The following is a 19,102-nucleotide window of genomic DNA, read 5'->3' on the forward strand; positions in this document are numbered from 1 at the left end:
TAAAAAGCCCCGAATTCTCAGAGAAGTGATTTGATGTCCCCAGAATCATCGACCCGAAGAGAAAGAATCTGCACCTCACACCTCGCCAAGGGTTTCAGAGAAGCTGGCCAAGGAGTCGAGCGTTCTGCATGAAGACTAACCATTCCACTGGGTCTGAACTCGGCGGTGAACACGCCACGGCCCAGCTAAGCCCCTCCAGCTACTGGATGGATAGCTGTGCCTTGTGTGATCGTAAAGGGTGGGCAGACCCACATCCCCCCAGCGGACAGCACGTGCTGCGGGCTGTGGTGGTGCGTCCGAGTCCAGCACTGCACTTCCTGGGGAGTGGCCTCAGCTCCCATGCAGAAAGAGACACAGGCGCCCGGGCAGGGACATCACCAGATGTCACCCAAAATAAGCTGGCTACTGAGCTCCACCAGAGCCTCCGGGACATCTTCACAGTCTTTAAACATGAGTTTGGCCACAATGGCTCCACAGGACAGCCTCTGTGTCATGTGCCCACAGGAACCTGCTGCCCGGGCTCAGGCTACCATGCTGGGCGCCCATTTCTGAGCCCGTGGGCCACCTCTGCCCGAGGGTCCTGGAGCTTGGGGGCCTGGTCTGGGCACACGAGGGAGAAGGACAAGAATAGTCCAATCCTGCGCAGGTGCTCTCCCGCCTCGCTGTCCAGTGATGAACCAAGCACAAGCACCCGCCCTGCCCTGATTTCTGGTCCAGCCACATGCAGAGCGCTGGGTGTGATAGAGCCGGACAGACACACAGATATAATGTGCTTACCCTCCACGGCTATTGTTGAGCAGAAGGTGAGGAAAGGTTAAAGAGATTATCAGAGAGAGGAAAAAAAGAAAAACAATATTAATGAAGGCAGCAGACAAACCCCCGTCCACACACACGAGCAGAACACAAAAGGGCCACGTCGGCCCCACTGCGTTTCGCGGCTTCAGCGCAGAGCTGCGCGTCTGCTCGGGGCACCGCACAGCAGGACGCCTGCCGTGCATGCCTGTGTTCACCAAACAGATGCAGAAAACATGCAAAGCCCGAGAATGACAATCTGGCAGCCGTGCAAGAATCACAAGAATTAGGGATCTTCCAAAGGGAAGGAGACGTGCTCGTGACCACAGAGAGCTGCCCGTTGGACCTCTGTGTGGCTCAGAGGACCGCACTCCGTCCCCAGCACCACCACAGTCCACTCCTGGACCGGGCTGGGCTTCTAGTCAAGTCGTTAGGAGCTTATTTTAAAAACAAAACAAACTCTTCTTTTGAAGCCATTCTTATGGTTCAGTTCCTTTACTTTAAACTTAACAAGTTTGATTTAATGTCTTCTGTACATCTTGAACCGAGGCTGCCCTACTGTGACCTAAGAGGCAAAGCTAATAGTTGGAGAATGGGGTGTCTCTTCCTTAGAATTCTCTGAAAGCAGCAGCCCTCTGGTGTGTAAGTTCAGCAGAATCCTAGGTATTGTGTCCCACCCTCTACCCTGTGCTGCACGCAGACACAGGGGAGGTCGCTCGGAGCTGCGGTGAGCATCCAGGGTGGCCTGGTCCCGCGAGGTGGGACGTGCCATGCGAACGGGACCAGCAGAAGGGGCTTCCGTAGGAGCAGCCTCAGGCTGAGCCCATCGGCATGCACACGACCTGGATCCCAGGACGGGCACTCACGGCCTTGTGCTTCTGCACCTCCCTGAGCCACGCTTGTCACAGCGTTGAGACCATCTGCAGTGGCGCTCCCAAAGCAAAAGCTTAGTTTGGACAGGCAACTGTTATTGATTTCCTAGTTTCTGGAAACTTCCTATTTCTTGACAGCATGGAGACTCTGGCAGGCAGCAGTTAGAATAAATCCACAGGGATGCCACCAGTCCCAACCACTCAGGTGGGGCTCCTTAAAGCCTTGGTAATTCGGAACTGGAACGACAGTCACCGAGGACACACAGGGTGGTTCTGTGCTACATGCTGCTTGGGGCGTGACTTCACACCAGTTGGTGGGAGGGTTGTTTTTTTTTTTATATTTTTCTGAAGTTGGAAACGGGGAGGCAGTCAGACAGACTCCTGCATGCGCCCGACCAGGATCTACCAGGCATGACCACCAGGGGTCGATGCTCTGCCCCTCTGGGGGTCGCTCTGTTGCAACCAGAGCCATTCTAGCACCTGAGGCAGAGGCCATGGAGCCATCCTCAGCGCCCGGGCCAACTTTGCTCCAATGGAGCCTTGGCTGCGGAGGGGAAGAGAGAGACAGAGAGGAAGGAGAGGGGGAGGGGTGGAGAAGCAGATGGGCGCTTTTCCTGTGTGCCCTGGCCGGGAATCGAACCTGGGACTCCTGTATGCCAGGCCGACGCTCTACCACTGAGCCAACCGGCCAGGGCCAGTTGGAGGGTTTTGGGGCTGACACCATGGGTTCTCTCAGGCTGGCCAGACAGCCTGCACTAAACAGAGGGGTGATTGGTCAGGACACACACCCTACTTCCTAAGTGTTAAAACATCTCCATTCTTAGCACTAAGCAGGCATACTATTCATTAAGAGTTCTACTTGCTTAACACCCTATATTAAGGGGAATTCTCAGTTCTATTTATTCATATGTTCTTCCTACTGTGAAAATGAACACGCCAGAGTTCTGAGCTGGTACCTGGTCTACTTCTAACGGTGGTTTTCCACTGTACTACAAGCCACTTTGGAAGTCTGCTCTTGTGGCTTATGGAAAAGGTTCATTAACCTAATTTCACACTCTTTCTTTGAATCTATGTCAGGAACCATGTTAGAAAGGGCTCTGTCCTCCTTTGTCCTCCCCAGAGCATACCTGGGGCGGGGCCAGCAGGGTTGTGGGAGGCCAGGAGCCACCCAGGCTGTCAGGGTCCGCAGTGTGTGCCCCACATGACACTTCCTCTTCCCTGCCCCGCTGGGGCCCTGAGCCAACAGCGCGTCTATACTCATGAGCTCTGCAGGGCTGTGGCACACAGCGGCATGCCCCACATGACACTTCCTCTTCCCTGCCCCGCCTGGGCCCCTGAGCCAACAGCGCGTCTATACTCATGAGCTCTGCAGGGCTGTGGCACACAGCGGCGTGCCCCACATGACACTTCCTCTTCCCTGCCCCGCCTGGGCCCCTGAGCCAACAGCGCGTCTATACTCATGAGCTCTGCAGGGCTGTGGCATACAGCGGCGTGCCCCACATGACACTTCCTCTTCCCTGCCCCGCCTGGGCCCCTGAGCCAACAGCGCGTCTATACTCATGAGCTCTGCAGGGCTGTGGCACACAGCGGCGTGCCCCACATGACACTTCCTCTTCCCTGCCCCGCCTGGCCCCTGAGCCAACAGCACGTCTACACTCGTGAGCTCTGCAGGGCTGTGGCACACAGCGGCGCAGTCCAAGAGCCAGAATCTGGAACACGCCCTTGACCTCTGTGAACCTGGTCACCTCCCATGAAAAGCGGGAAAAGGAGTAACACCACTGATTTGCTGAGGCCAATGTGCGGGTTTAACCACGCGGGCCAGGCTGTCACAGCACCCGGGGGTGCTCGGTAACGAGGTTGTGGGCGGGCCTGCATGCACAGCTGACACTGCAGTGACGACTAAGCAGTAGCTAGTGTAAGACACAACCTTCCGTTGCACCACAAAGAAAGAATGCTGCCAATCAAAGCAGCACAGCACCCTGACTTCAGATACTGACCTGTGGAGGAGGAGGGGGTCAGAGCAGCCTGCAGCAGAGAGGGGACTGCTCTCTGGTGGAAGCTGCGCTCGCCTCTCCCTGAGTGAGCATGACGGAGAAGGGGGCTTCCCCCAGGGTCTCCATGCGGACAGGGAGGGCCCGAACCCCAACGGCCCTGCTCAGGGCACCGGGCGGGTGAGAGAGGGCTCAGAGCCATGGAGAAGTGCCAGCCGCCAGGCCGGGTTCCACGCAGTATGGTCTGCAAACGCAGGCCTGGCCCCAGATGGAACGTGATGGAAGCATCCACTCAGCCCCACGAATGGACATGAAGACGAGCCTGCAAGGTCTCACTCACCCCAACATCTGGGTTTAATTTAGTTCTAGAACCAGAGGCCACCACACACTTCACTCCAAAGCATCCCTCTACCTGACACAAGGATGCACTGAGAAGGCGGGGACCTGACTGGGGCCCTGGAATTTGTCCCCGAGATAAAACAGGGAAAGGTGTTCGGCAAAGCTTGTTCCTGATTCTCAGACAGTTTGGAACCAGACGGACTGTGCCTTCCGCCCCCAGACACCACCTTGCAGTCGCCTCAGCAACGACTCCACACACGGTTCCCCAACCGTGCCTTGAGCAGAGCCAGGCTCCAAACCCACCTTGACGCCCTCGTTGTAACTGTCTCCAGGGCTGCCAAGGCCAGCGAGGCTGCCCAGGGGGCCGGGCGCTCCGGGGCGCGGTGGCTTCTTTGGTGGAGCTGCAGGATCTGGAAAAGGGAACGAGTCTCGTGAGGGACCTTCACAAGGAGCGCGGAGACAGCCCTGCCCCGTACCACGGCCCTGCAGTCTCAGTGGCCACCCAGCTGGCAGAGGCGGCCTGCGGGCACTCCCAACGTGTGACACAGGCTCCCTTTCCAACCTCTGTGTGTGCTGACTTGCCGTGGCTTCCAGAGCTAAAAAACTTACACATTTAGAATCCACTCTCGGCAAGTTAGCAAGTTATACGCAAGTTATACAGACTTAATACACAATTTCTTTCTTCGTTTACCTGGTTTCCCCACAGGCTGATAAATGTGCTGGTTTCCAGTCTGTGGGAACAGAAAGTTCAGTCAGCACACCAGGGGCACAGCACGGTCACACCCGCCCCTCCGTGCCCTCTCTACCTTGCCCTTGACCATCTGTGCTAAACGCCAGTCCAGGATGAGGGTGGCATGGGGAGCTACGTGACAGAAGGGCTGTGACAGCAGGCGGGGGCACAGGAGTCACATGGGTTCAAGTTCTCTTTAACAAGTGACATCCACGGACGTCTCAGGAGCAGGGACCCCAGGCCCTCTGTGCCCTCCCAGCCACTGTCATTACAAGGGTCCCCATGGGGGACAGTGACAAACGAGAAAAGATGTCACAGCACTGGGTGTCCAGACACTCCAAGGGGCGACGTCGTCCTTGAACCCCAGGCCCTGCGAGTGTCAGGACCTGGTGTAACGCCTCCAGGTGTGACGCTCTGGCCCAGCCACCACCCACCTGAGAAGCCGAACCCTCACCCTAGTGTCCGCCCCGTGGCCAGGACGAGAAGGCGGTCCCACCCACGCCCCAACCACATTCAGGCTGCGCGTTGCTGCTTACACTTAAGACAACCTCCGCACGCCTAACTCCACAAAAAGGAGCATTTTTATATCTCCTCCTGCTTGTGAAGAGAGAGACGTTCCTCACTTATTTTAGAGTAATGCACTGGTTTATAAAGACAGACAGACACACACCCTTCAAGGCGCTCTCCCTTCAGAGTGCACACAATGCAGACTGCCCCAGCACTGCTGCTGCTGTCCACTGCCGCCAGCCCACACGCGTGATCGCAGACACGCAAAGCCCCGAGCTGGGCAGTACGCAGCATGAGACCCCAGCAACGAGCTTTGTGGCGTACTCACAATTACCTGCCGCTCACCTGTTCGAGTTACTAACAGCTGTCTAGCTCAGGCACGAACAGGCCCACGGTGCCCACGGCCGCTCCTCTGCAGCTGTGTGCAGGCAGCCGGTGGAGGAGATGGGGGGCAGTGGAGATGTGGTCCCTGAGCAGCCCCGAGGAATGTGGGAGCAGAGCAGCCCCGGGGAGCACTGTGGGTCTGAAGACCGGGCGGCCCGGGCAGGGTGGTGGGGAACATGGCCCCGACTGTCCCACCTGGCACGCTGTGCTGTGCTGACTCGGACCACACGTGTTTTAAAAAGTGTGAAATAAAGAACTTCCTGGTAATACTCAAGTAACAGGAAAGTTCAATAACGAGAACATTCCAGGTGAATGTCCATGTCCAGTGCACGTGTAGGCCCCGGACTGGCCGCCACCCAGCTCTGCTCGCAGCTGGACACGGGCCTTGCTGCTGGCCCTGGAGGACTCGCCCGGCTGTCCGGGGCTCTGGCCTGACGTGTGTGAGCGGAGACGGGTGATACCTAACACAAGGCTGCTGCCCCAAAGTAAACACACGGCGACCTGTGGCTTCGAAAATCTAAACACTTTCTACTTTTTATGCAAACTGGTAAGATCAACGTCCACTTGCCAGTTACCAATGTTCATTAACTAGCTCAGAGCGGTTTACACTCCATTGCTTTCTAGTCCTGGAAACTGTGGCACATTTTCAAAGCGCTAAGTCGGAGAGCGTCAGAAGTGGGCCACAGCACGGAGCTACCTTGAAGGAAGAGCAGGAGAAACCGCACATGGTCACGGCGTGTATCTCCCGGAAGAGCAGGGGAGAGAAACCGCACGTGGTCACAGCGTGTATCTCCCGGAAGAGCAGGGGAGAGAAACTGCACGTGGTCACCGCGTGTATCTCCCGGAAGAGCAGGAGAGAGAAACCGCACGTGGTCACGGCTATATCGGCCCCGGAAGAGCAGGGGAGAGAAACCGCACGTGGTCACAGCGTGTATCTCCCGGAAGAGGAGAGAGAAACCGCACGTGGTCACAGCGTGTATCTCCTGGAAGAGGAGAGAGAAACCGCACGTGGTCACAGCGTGTATCTCCCGGAAGAGCAGGGGAGAGAAACCGCACGTGGTCACGGCGTGTATCGGCCCCCCAGGAAGAGCAGGGGAGAGAAACCGCACGTGGTCACGGCTGAATCGGCCCCGGAAGAGCAGGGGAGAGAAACCGCACGTGGTCACCGCGTGTATCTCCCGGAAGAGAGAGAAACCGCACGTGGTCACAGCGTGTATCTCCCGGAAGAGCAGGGGAGAGAAACCGCACGTGGTCACAGCGTGTATCTCCCGGAAGAGCAGGGGAGAGAAACCGCACGTGGTCACAGCGTGTATCTCCCGGAAGAGCAGGGGAGAGAAACCGCACGTGGTCACCGCGTGTATCTCCCGGAAGAGAGAGAAACCGCACGTGGTCACAGCGTGTATCTCCCGGAAGAGCAGGGGAGAGAAACCGCACGTGGTCACCGCGTGTATCTCCCGGAAGAGCAGGAGAGAGAAACCGCACGTGGTCACCGCGTGTATCTCCCGGAAGAGCAGGGGAGAGAAACCGCACGTGGTCACAGCGTGTATCTCCCGGAAGAGCAGGGGAGAGAAACCGCACGTGGTCACGGCGTGTATCTCCCGGAAGAGCAGGAGAGAGAAACCGCACGTGGTCACCGCGTGTATCTCCCGGAAGAGCAGGAGAGAGAAACCGCACGTGGTCACGGCGTGTATCTCCAGGAAGAGGAGAGAGAAACTGCACGTGTCAGGCGTGTATCGGCCGGAAGGAAGCAGCACAGTACAAACCACACACACTCAGTGAGGGGCTGCCGGCCAGCTGGCTACGGCCGCCCCAGGCACAGCACTGTCTGGACTCTGGCAGTGACTCTGGGTGCGCGTCCACAAGCCTCGGTTACCTCGTATTTGGGGTGTGGATGGCAGCAGGGCCCGCCCTGAGGGGCGCTGAGGCCTCAGGGAGGCGTCAGGAGAGCGCTCAGCACGGCCCCAGTGCCAGGCGGTCCTGTCGCCAGAGCGCCAGAGCGCTACCTGCTGACGGAGGGTTTCTGAGTCATCCCTGCAGCCAGGGCTACTTCCCTCAAGTCCTCGTCCCTTCCAGCCTTCCAAGCGCCTGCTGCGTGCCACAGGCCGGACCACAGAATTCCCCATCAGTGACAGTCCCAGCAGCTGGTTCCATGACGAGGCCACATCATGCCAGATCCCGCTTTCTCCATCACACAGAAGGAGGCACGTGTGATGTCGGATGGCGCACAATCTGACCTTGTGCGCCTGCACTAAGGACGCCTGCTGTCTGCAGAGCCCACTGCAGCGGCCCACTCTGGTGGAAAATGCCTGGCCTTCACGGGCTAGAGACTGGGCACGTCTCCCAGGGGCCGCTCAGGGCAGCTGTGTGCCCGGCTCAGACAGGGGCCCCTGGCAGGCCCGCCCTCTGTGCACCGTGGAGCTGGGTGGCGACAGTGCCATGTGCACGCATGTGTGTCTAGCTCAGTGGTAGTTAACCTGGTCCCTACTGCCCACTGGTGGGCGTTCCAGCTTTCATGCTGGGTGGTAGCAGAACAACCAAAGTATAAGGTCTACCGGAAAGTTCTGTCCGTTTCTATCACACGTTTCGACACGTAAGCACATGTTTATTTGGCGCATGTGTGCCTCTCTATTTTTATCACTTAATGTATACATACTGACTTAGCAAATTAACTAAAACAAAGTTGATTCACGTTAGTCTTATGTGTGAAGCAATAGTGTACCCATGGCTACTGATAAAGTTCATTTACGCCACTGTAATTTTTATGAATTTCAACAAGGAAGCAATGCTACAGAAGCATGTCTGTCGCATCCACCATATTCCCCGGACTTAGCACCCTCCGACTATCACTTGTTTTTGTCCTTACACAATTTTTTGAAGGGCAAAATATTCAAAAATGATGAAGATATCAAACAAGCACTGGTTCAATTTTTTGTGTCAAAAGATAAAACATTTTTCAAAAATGGGATATACAAATTGCCCTCACGCTGGCAAGAAATCATTAATAATGGCAATTATATTATTTAATAAAGTTTATTCATTTATTTTTTTTAATTTATTTTTATTTTTATTGTTTTGTATTTTTCTGAAGTTGGAAACGGGGAGGCAGTCAGACAGACTCCCGCATGCGCCCGACCAGGATCTACCAGGCATGACCACCAGGGGGCAATGCTCCGCCCATCTGGAGTGTTGCTCTGTTGCAACCAGAGCCATCCCAGCGCCTGAGGCAGAGGCCATGGAGCCATCCTCAGCGCCCAGGCCAACCTTGCTCCAATGGAGCCTTGGCTGCAGGAGGGGAAGAGAGAGACAGAGAGGAAGGAGAGGGGGAGGAGTGGAGAAGCAGATGGGCGCTTCTCCTATGTGCCCTGGCCGGGAATCGAACCCGGGACTCCTGCACACCAGGCCGACACTCTACCACTGAGCCAACCGGCCAGAGCCTAATAAAGTTTATTGATGGTAAGAAAAATTTGTATTTTGTTTTATTCCAAAAACGGACAGAACTTTCTGGTAGACCTTATATAAATAAAAAGATAGATTTAACTAAAGTAAGTTGTTTTATAAAGATTTATTCTGCAAAACTTAGTGAAAATCCAACATAAAGTACTTGGTAAGTAATTATTATTGTATGCTTTAACTTGCTGTAACTCTGCTTTATAAATTTTATAAAGTCAAGTTAGTTCCCTACTTTACAAATCAGCATTACTGTGGCACCGGTGGGCCGTTAGAAAATGTTACTACTAACAGAGATACAGAAGTGGGCGGTGGGTATAACAAGGTTGACTCCCCTGCTCTGGATGGAAGCCAGTGGTGTGTTTCTAGCCAGACGCCTTATGAGGGTGGGAATGTATCTCTGTGTGTCTGCCACCTGGCAAGTGCAAGGGGGCCTTTACTGGGAGCTTCTTTAAGTATCAAAAGAAATCTGAGTTTACTTTAACCTGATATCTGCTGATAGAAATCCTAACAAAACAATTTTAACTACTCTCTTCAAAAGACCAAGAAAGAGTTGTAGCAGGTTTTAAAATCACTTGGATTAATCATTAGCTTGCTCTTTAAGAGAATGTTAGGCACTTACCCTGACAACACCCAGAGGAAAAAGCCACCTTACTCGACAAGTTTTCTGTGACCATGGAAATGTCTTTAACAAGCAAAAAGAGGGTGAACACTGGGCAAAGAAGCCTGTGTGTACCAGCAGCTGCCCGGGTGCACATCTGGCTCGGGCACAGGGTCCAGCTCACGGCAGAAGAGCCAGCAGCAGCACCGGGCGGAAACCCTCCATGCTGCTGAGAGCGCCGGGCCATGCGGCCACCCTCTCCACGGGCTGGCGCGTGTGTTCAGTAGCACCGTGTTAGCACACACGACAAGAAAGCAACCCAAGTGCAGGGGACACCTGGCGGTCGCTTACCAGGCCCTGGAGACCCCCGTCGTCCCGGTCCACGCTGCCTCGAGAGAGCCGCACGTCAGGTTTCTACAGGGAAGACCAAACCGTTTCAGTGATGGTTGTAAGTTTCTTCCTTTAATAACACAATTATCTTCCAAATAACAGTTGAAAGGTCCCCAATGTCAGAAAAATTCTCAAAACCCAGAGATGAGCACCCTGGGCCGGCTGCCCAGCAAAGCTCCGTGCGCCCAGCACTCAGGCCCCAGCTCGTGCCCGTGCCCCGCCGCAGGGCCCCGTGCCCCTGGCCTCTCCTTCCGGCAGCAGGTGAGTCTCCCTCACCGAGAGCCTCCACGGGGACATGAGAGCCACACGCCTGCTTCCCAGGCAGCCGCACGTCCCTGGCTGTCCTGCCAGGCTTCCCAGGAAACACCCGGACCCCGGAGACCAAGCAGAAAACTCTGGCCGCACTGGACACAGAGCGCCCCTCTCACCAGTACCAGAATAAAGAGCAGGCTCCGTGCCGTCGTGGCCCCCAGCCTGCCCACCTGACCACACGGCCCACTCTCTCCCAGGGAGCCCTGTGGGCATGAGGTGACTGCCCCTACCAGACAGGAGCGTCCTGCTGCCCGACACCCCTGTGCACCTCTGCACCTGATGGGGTCCAGCTCCCAGGACACTCACGAGTGCGGGCTGGGGCTGAAGGAGAAATGGCTGGTCTTGCTCTCCTTGTACAGAAGCGAAGCCCTGCACAGACCGCCTGCCTTCACGGAGCATCCCACAGCGGGGTTTGGCGATGGCAGCGGCCCACAGCACGCACACCGTCGTGACTGGAATGGCAGGGAGGGGCCTGGCCACCGCCTGGGTACCCATCGGCCTCAGACCTCTCGAGCTGTGTGAGCTGCACCTCAGTTTCTTCAGCTCTAAGGCCTGCTTGCTAGGAGGGTGAGATGCAGTCACGCTGGTGCATTACTAAGTCACTGTCCCAGTACATGTCAAATAAAATAAACACTTCTGTCTGTTGAACATTTGGGCCACTTTCAAATTTTCAGTTGTATAAACAGGCGGTGCGTGACACCTTTGTGTACAAATCTGACTGAATCCCGGATTATTTCCCCGCGACAGATTTCTAGAAATGGAATGACTGAGTCAGAGGTTTCAACATTCGGAAAGCTCTGGGTGTGAGCTGCCAAAATGCTCGCAGGAAGAGGCTGCTCAGAAAGGCATTCCGTCCTCTGCGGCTCACAGGCGCTGAGGGAACACCTTCCCTCGGCCAGAGCTCCTGGGCGCACCTGCACTTCCACGAGACACGCGAGGGTGCCGCGTGCTCAGAGCCGGCTGCTGTGTCCACTCCTTACGTGCAATACTAGTCTCTTCCCAGGCAAGGCAGGTGAGATGACTTATTTCTATTCTTTACACACAGGAATTCCCTAAGTTCTACTTTTCCAAAGACAGGATTTCAGGTCTGAATGAGAGAGGCCATCCCCAGGAGCCCCAAGCGTGCGTGCGTGTGTGCGTCATGCATGCGCGGGCATGTCGGGGCGTCTAAGGACAGGTGAGGACGGCACCGAGGAGCCACACGGCCCTCAGAGGGAGGAGGTCCTGTCACTGTCCCTGCCGCCTGGCGAAGCTGCACTTTCCTGTGGCCTTTTACAGGATGCTGAGATCTGAAGACAGCCAAGGCTGAGACAGAGCGAGCCAAGTCAGAGTCAAACTGACACGACCTGACCACAGAGTTGGGGCTGTTCTCCCATCATGCACAACATACACAACAAAGTGTACAGATGGTATTAGATGTGAGCCTCAACCCATTTTCCCATAAGGGCGCGCCGCCCTCACGGCCCCCAGGTCCAGAGCACCACTGGTGCCTGCCTGCCCGCCCCGCCCCGGTGACACTGGCCTCCACCTCGCCAAAGGGGGCGCTGCCCAGCGCTGGCCGCTGCGATCTCCACATGAAGGAACCACCATGTGCTCGCGTGTCTGTAAGATGCGCGGCCATGCTGCAGCGGTCTGCTCATGGCGTCTGTGCAGCGCCTGCTCTGTGGCTGTGCCCCGTCTGCTGTCGAGGGCAAGCGGGAGACCCCCAGCTCCCAGACTGCCCACAGGCGGCCTGGCTTCTCGCCTGGCTGTGTGGCAGCGATCTGGGGACATGGAGCTCGCAGTCCGCCCTGGTCTCTGCTCTTGTGTTGCTATGGCGCTAAGCACTTCAAATTCAGGCATTTGATTCCAGCGCGGCACTTGGCATAAGGAGGGAGCACACGGAAGGACGGGGGCGGGGGGGGTGGGGGTGTGGCCTGGCCCGGAGGTACAGACGGCAGAGCGCTTTGCTGCTGTGGGCCTGCTCAGAGAGGACAGCCAGCCAAGCATTCACTTCTGGTCTCAGGACACAAAGCAGGCTTTGTGCAGACAGGCCTTTCCCATCCTAAAATTAAAACCCTGTGCTCAGTGCAGACCACATCAGAAGCGGCTGCGCACAGCGATGAAGACAAGGAACAACGGTACTCTGTACGCTGCGCCCAGTAGGAAAGAAAGTCCTCAGAACAGACCGGGGCTCTGCCCTTGGCCACTGGCGCTCGGGCCAGGGTGTGAGGGCCTGTGGACAGTCTGTGGACTCTGTCGGCTCTGAGAGACACAAGCAGAGCAGGGCAGGGCGGAGGGAGTGGGCACACCCCGTGCAGGTGCTGCCACTGTAACACTCTGTGCTGACAGACTGAGGTGAGGGTCCCAGCTCACCACGCTGCCTGACCAAAGGCAGGTGCAGTATTAGCGCCAATAACCTTACAAACACGGATGCCCCAAAATGCAATGTCCAAAAAATAGCTGCTGATCCTCATCTATTAGAGAAAAACTGGGACATGTGACTGAGAAAGCAATGTATGAGTTCACTCTTTCAAGTGAAAACCTAACTCCTGGTCCTGGCCAGTTGGCTCAGTGGTAGAGCGTCGGCCTGGCGTGTGGAAGTCCCAGGTTTGATTCCTGGCCAGGGCACACAGGAGAAGCGCCCATCTGCTTCTCCACCCTTCACCCTCTCCTTTCTCTCTGTCTCTCTCTTCCCCTCCCACAGCCAAGGCTCCATTGGAGCAAAGGCTCCGGGTGCTGAGGATGGCTCCATGGCCTCCGCCTCAGGTGCTAGAATGGCTTGGATGGCAATGGAGCAACGCCCCAAATGGGCAGAGTATCACCCCCTGGTGGGCGTGCCGGGTGGATCCCAGTTGGGCACATGTGAGAGTCTGTCTCTCTGCCTCCCAGCTTCTCACTTCAGAAAAAAAAAAAAAAAGTCTAACTCCTTTTCCAGGCTGTGTGGCTGATGTCACTGAGGGGCAGGGCTGCTACCTGCACAGCCCAAGGACCAGGCTGGCTGGGAACAGTCTGTCACCAGGCCACGAGGAGACAGAACAGAAGGAGAGCATCTTTGGAAATTTCTAGAGCAGCCTGAAATAGTAAGTTTTAGGTCTGTTAACGTTCATAATTAAAACGTTTGGCTTCTATGCAGTACATCTTTTTGAAAAGTTTCCTTTGCTAGTAGGTGGCTCTTATTCAACAAGAGCAGCAGGTCCACAGTGGCTCAGACTAAGCTGGCAGCAGCTCTTCCTCACCCACAGCTGGACTAGCCCTCCTAGAAAGCCTCTCGGCCTCAGCGGCAGCATCTCCAACATCGCAGGACACACAGCACTCGGACACAGCAGGGGGGTAGCTAACCGTCTCTAAGAGGACCAAGGTCTCAAGGTTCCGGTGTAACAACAATAAAGCCAACACGAGGCCGTCCAGGTCCTGAGCAGTCCCTCCCGGGCTCCCCTGCAGAGCCGCTGAGAGCGGCTAACCCCTCACGCCAGCGATGGCCGCCTCCACTCAGCAGCAGCGAGAGTCCTGGGCCTGCCTGCAGGGCTCTGTGTCCTGGGAGGCCCACGGCCCAGGCCTCTTAATGTTATCACATGCAGCTCATGGCGCTTAGGGAGCGCAAACTGAGCAAGAGAAAGCCCTCTGAGAAGTGAGTGGTGCCCTCTACCCCTCCACTGGTACAGTTCACCTGCAACCCTGCTCTCTGGGGAGTCTCATTATTCCGCAGATCAAGAAACTGAAGCATAAAGAGAGAAAAACATTTATGTGGGGCCATGGCAAGGGCTTTTAATTTTCACCCACTGACCCTAGTCCTGGGTCTTCCTTGTGATGCCATCCTAGAAAGGAGAGGCAGGATGGGAAGGTCCTTCTGAGTGCCAAGCTGCAGCCCACGCTGTCTCCTGCCACCGCCACGTCCCTGGCCCCACTCCACCATGGCCTAAGGGGCCTCTGTGGCCTGGCCCCTTCACTCGAGTGCCTGGTCACCTGGGTGTCTGGTCACTCAGGGTGCCCGGTCACTCGGGTGCCTGCCTGGCCAGTGCAGCTGCTTGCCAACCCTCTGACGCACCTGGCTCCCTCCCTCCCAGCTGGCCCTGGCCCTGCCCTCTCCCTGGGACGTTCTTCCCGGCCCTTCTGGGGCTGGCCCTCTCGTCGTTTCAGCCGCTCAGCCATCGCCGTGGCCTGTAGGCTGTCCCTCCCGTCTTGAGCTCAGTCCTCTGTCACAGCGAGGGCCTGACGAGGACAGGGAAGGAGGCCAGGGCATGCTGTGGTGGCCACTGGCAGGTTTCATGTCAGAGAGTGGCAGGACCAGGTTCACGTTCTAGAATATCTCTGGCTGTGGCACGGACAACGGCCTGGAGGGAACAAGACTGAAGGGAGATCCCCATTTAAAACGCCGTCGGCGGAAGGAAATGCTGACTGGCCCCGCCCCCCCGGCTTTCTGTTTCCTGCTGGTGAAGCCATGACTTCGCCCCGTTCTCACGCCAGAAGCTGCCCTGTCCTGACCGCCTGCTTGCCCTCAACCCCACCACCCACAACATCTGCCTCATGGAGACCCAATCAGATGGCACAGGGATTACCGGACTTATCGTGGGAAACCAGCATGGTGCTGACCTCAAAGCCAACAATGACCATAAACCAACCCTCTGCACTGACGGACATCCCTTCTAAATCCCAATGAAACACCATCAACAAAACCCTCTTCACGGACGGACATCCACTCTAAATCCCAGTGAAACACCACCAACAAAACCCTCTGCACTGACGGACATCCACTCTAAGTCCCAGTGAAACACCACCAACAACACCCTCTGCACTGACGGACATCCACTCTAAATCCCAGTGCAACACCACCAACAAAACCCTCTGCACTGACGGACATCCACTCTAAATCCCAGTGAAACACCACCAACAAAACCCTCTTTACTGGCGGACATCCACTCTAAATCCCAGTGAAACACCACCCACAAAACCCTCTTCACTGACGGACATCCACTCTAAATCCCAGTGAAACACCACCAACAAAACCCTCTGCACTGACGGACATCCACTCTAAGTCCCAGTGAAACACCACCAACAAAACCCTCTTCACTGGCGGACATCCACTCTAAATCCCAGTGAAGCACCACCAACAAAACCCTCTGCACTGACGGACATCCACTCTAAGTCCCAGTGAAACACCACCCACAACACCCTCTTCACTGGCGGACATCCACTCTAAATCCCAGTGAAACACCACCAACAAAACCCTCTGCACTGACGGACATCCACTCTAAGTCCCAGTGAAACACCACCAACAACACCCTCTGCACTGACGGACATCCACTCTAAGTCCCAGTGAAACACCACCAACAACACCCTCTTCACTGGCGGACATCCACTCTAAATCCCAGTGAAACACCACCAACAACACCCTCTTCACTGACGGACATCCACTCTAAATCCCAGTGAAGCACCACCAACAAAACCCTCTGCACTGACGGACATCCACTCTAAGTCCCAGTGAAACACCACCAACAAAACCCTCTGCACTGACGGACATCCACTCTAAGTCCCAGTGAAACACCACCAACAAAACCCTCTGCACTGACGGACATCCACTCTAAGTCCCAGTGAAACACCACCAACAACACCCTCTGCACTGACGGACATCCACTCTAAATCCCAGTGCAACACCACCAACAAAACCCTCTGCACTGACGGACATCCACTCTAAATCCCAGTGAAACACCACCAACAAAACCCTCTTCACTGGCGGACATCCACTCTAAATCCCAGTGAAGCACCACCAACAAAACCCTCTGCACTGACGGACATCCACTCTAAATCCCAGTGAAACACCACCAACAAAACCCTCTGCACTGATGGACATCCACTCTAAGTCCCAGTGAAACACCACCAACAAAACCCTCTGCACTGACGGACATCCACTCTAAGTCCCAGTGAAACACCACCAACAAAACCCTCTTCACTGACGGACATCCACTCTAAATCCCAGTGAAACACCACCAACAAAACCCTCTGCACTGACGGACATCCACTCTAAATCCCAGTGAAACACCACCAACAAAACCCTCTGCACTGACGGACATCCACTCTAAATCCCAGTGAAACACCACCAACAACACCCTCTGCACTGACGGACATCCACTCTAAATCCCAGTGAAACACCACCAACAAAACCCTCTTCACTGGCGGACATCCACTCTAAATCCCAGTGAAACACCACCAACAACACCCTCTGCACTGACGGACATCCACTCTAAATCCCAGTGAAACACCACCAACAACACCCTCTGCACTGACGGACATCCACTCTAAATCCCAGTGAAACACCACCAACAAAATCCTCTGCACTGACGGACATCCACTCTAAATCCCAGTGAAACACCACCAACAAAATCCACCAGGGCCTGAGGAGGACGGTCAGTCGCCACCAAGCAAGAACTGAACTCTGGGGGCAGGGCTAGAGTCAACCCAGCAGAACGCCCCGCGTAGCTAACTCACAGCAAACTTTTGAAAGGTTTCTTAAGAAATAAAAAAAGCCCACATATAAGATACACAGGCAACATTGTACCAAATTATACTTAATGAAGAAAACTATTATAGAAAATACCTTTAAAAATAAAAGAAAAGTAGGCAAGAGCCTATTTAATACAGAAGTTGGCAAGAGGTGCTTCAGGAGAGAAACATGAGGTCTAACAAACACTGAAATCAAGACAGGAAATGCTTTCTAGAAAGTGACAATTGTGTATTCAGAAAATCCAAGGAAATGGGTAAAATAGATTTCACGTGATAAATATTGGGAAATACAAGAGAAAGTCCTAAAAATCATCTTCAGATGCATACCTAAAAACACAGCGAAAAAGTTCAACGAGAACAAGATGCCCCGGTTATCAGTGACTGGAAGCCCTGAGCAAATGGGTAGCAGTTTAATAAGGGAAGTAAGACATTACTTAAAATTTAAAAAGCTATTTGGGGGAAATAAGGGAACTCAGGAACAAACTGTGGGGAACGTCTTCCCACTGAGCCGAGGCAGCACACTGAGGGTGCTGCCCACACAGGCTACCCTGCAGACAGACAGCACTGCCCAGAGCTCCGGGGGGGGGGGGGGTGTTCTATGCAACTTCCTATGTGGGTTCTGAACATAACATGGAAACTGTTTGGAGTGACAGTAATGATCTATGCAGGGGATATAGGTTACATGGACTTTTACATTTATCAAAACGCATCCAACTGCACACTTAAGGTCTGTGCAGTCTATTATATGTAAATGATGTTAATTAAAAGAATAAAACCAACAACTACTGACTGGCCCGCAGAATAAACGCAGACCCGAGCCTTTCATTTAGGACAGGTGAAATCGCTCAGAAGACTGAGTTAGTGCTTGGCCTTACAGTCCACTTCCCCGCTAGCCGACTCCGGTCACGCAGAGCAGGGGAAGTTCTGAAAACAGCCGTGACCCATGGCATTACACAGCCGTTCTCTCTGGCTGGAATCTACTTCCTGAGCCTGTTGGACTGGTCAGTTCCACTTTGTCTTAAGCCTCGGCTCCAACATTATCTCAACTGTGACCCTCTGACTCCCCCCGGCATGGGCAGGCCTCCGTCACAAGCGCAGTGTAGCAGCGGTTCCCGCAACGCTCAGGAGAACGCTTTGTTCCACGGTGGTCGTACAGAGGGCACTGGCATTGACACATGTGAACTCTCGTTTAGAGAGCTGGTAACATTCACTTTGAACACAGACCAAAGTGGGAGAATTGGCTGCCTGGACAAGATGTGGGAAATGCAGGGCTGGTATTTTTAGAGCTGAACTGATACCCAAACAGACTCCGAGCAGCAGTCAATAGTAACCACTTTCTGAAGCTTGTCTTATCTCAAGACATACTTTAATTAAGTACTTTAGAATTCTGTCGTCAGAGTAAACCCTCACCATGTCCACCTAATGTACACCTATCCCAGTGGACCTCACTATGCACACAGGCGGGGCACAGGCCGGCGGTGCCTGTCAGACCACCCGCACGTCCTCTCCTGCATGCACCGGCACAGACAGCCTGTGGCTGGGACCACAGCCCGGGGCAGGGCTGCAGAGTGGCAGGTGCCTGTCAGACCACCGCACGGTCCTCTCCTGCATGCACCAGCACAGACAGCCTGTGGCTGGGACCACAGCCCGGGGCAGGGCTGCAGGGTGGCAGGTGCCTGTCAGACCACCTCACGGTCCTCTCCTGCATGCACCAGCACAGACAGCCTGTGGCTGGGACCACAGCCCGGGGCAGGGCTGCAGGGTGGCAGGTGCCTGTCAGACCACCTCACGGTCCTCTCCTGCATGCACCAGCACAGACAGCCCGTGGCTGGGACCACAGCCCGGGGCAGGGCTGCAGGGTGGCAGGTGCCTGTCAGACCACCGCACGGTCCTCTCCTGCATGCACCAGCACAGACAGCCCGTGGCTGGGACCACAGCCCGGGGCAGGGCTGCAGGGTGGCAGGTGCCTGTCAGACCACCCGCACGGTCCTCTCCTGCATGCACCAGCACAGACAGCCTGTGGCTGGGACCACAGCCCGGGGCAGGGCTGCAGGGTGGCAGGTGCCTGTCAGACCACCCGCACGGTCCTCTCCTGCATGCACCAGCACAGACAGCCTGTGGCTGGGACCACAGCCCGGGGCAGGGCTGCAGGGTGGCAGGTGCCTGTCAGACCACCCGCACGGTCCTCTCCTGCATGCACCAGCACAGACAGCCTGTGGCTGGGACCACAGCCCGGGGCAGGGCTGCAGGGTGGCAG

At 55.5% G+C, this 19,102-nt stretch overlaps 1 protein-coding gene across 16 annotated transcripts in view; it reads right to left on the reverse strand.

The window, feature by feature from the left end:
* The window catches only part of PTK2 (protein tyrosine kinase 2), a 192,686-nt gene that overhangs the window by 2,941 nt on the left and 170,643 nt on the right, over positions 1-19,102 (reverse strand). For 14 of the 16 annotated variants that reach the window (XM_066379591.1, XM_066379590.1, XM_066379584.1 and 11 more), the window contains 3 exons: positions 10,015-10,077; positions 4,686-4,725; positions 4,298-4,404 (listed from right to left, as the gene is read on the reverse strand). In XM_066379591.1, coding sequence (XP_066235688.1) covers positions 4,298-4,404; positions 4,686-4,725; positions 10,015-10,077 — 210 coding nt within the window. The remainder of the gene's footprint in view (positions 1-4,297; positions 4,405-4,685; positions 4,726-10,014; positions 10,078-19,102) is intronic. The other 2 variants (XM_066379596.1, XM_066379585.1) reach the window with 1 other exon arrangement.

The sequence above is a fragment of the Saccopteryx leptura genome, chromosome 3 (genome assembly GCF_036850995.1).
Source record: "Saccopteryx leptura isolate mSacLep1 chromosome 3, mSacLep1_pri_phased_curated, whole genome shotgun sequence".
Classification (NCBI taxonomy): Eukaryota; Metazoa; Chordata; class Mammalia; order Chiroptera; family Emballonuridae; genus Saccopteryx; species Saccopteryx leptura.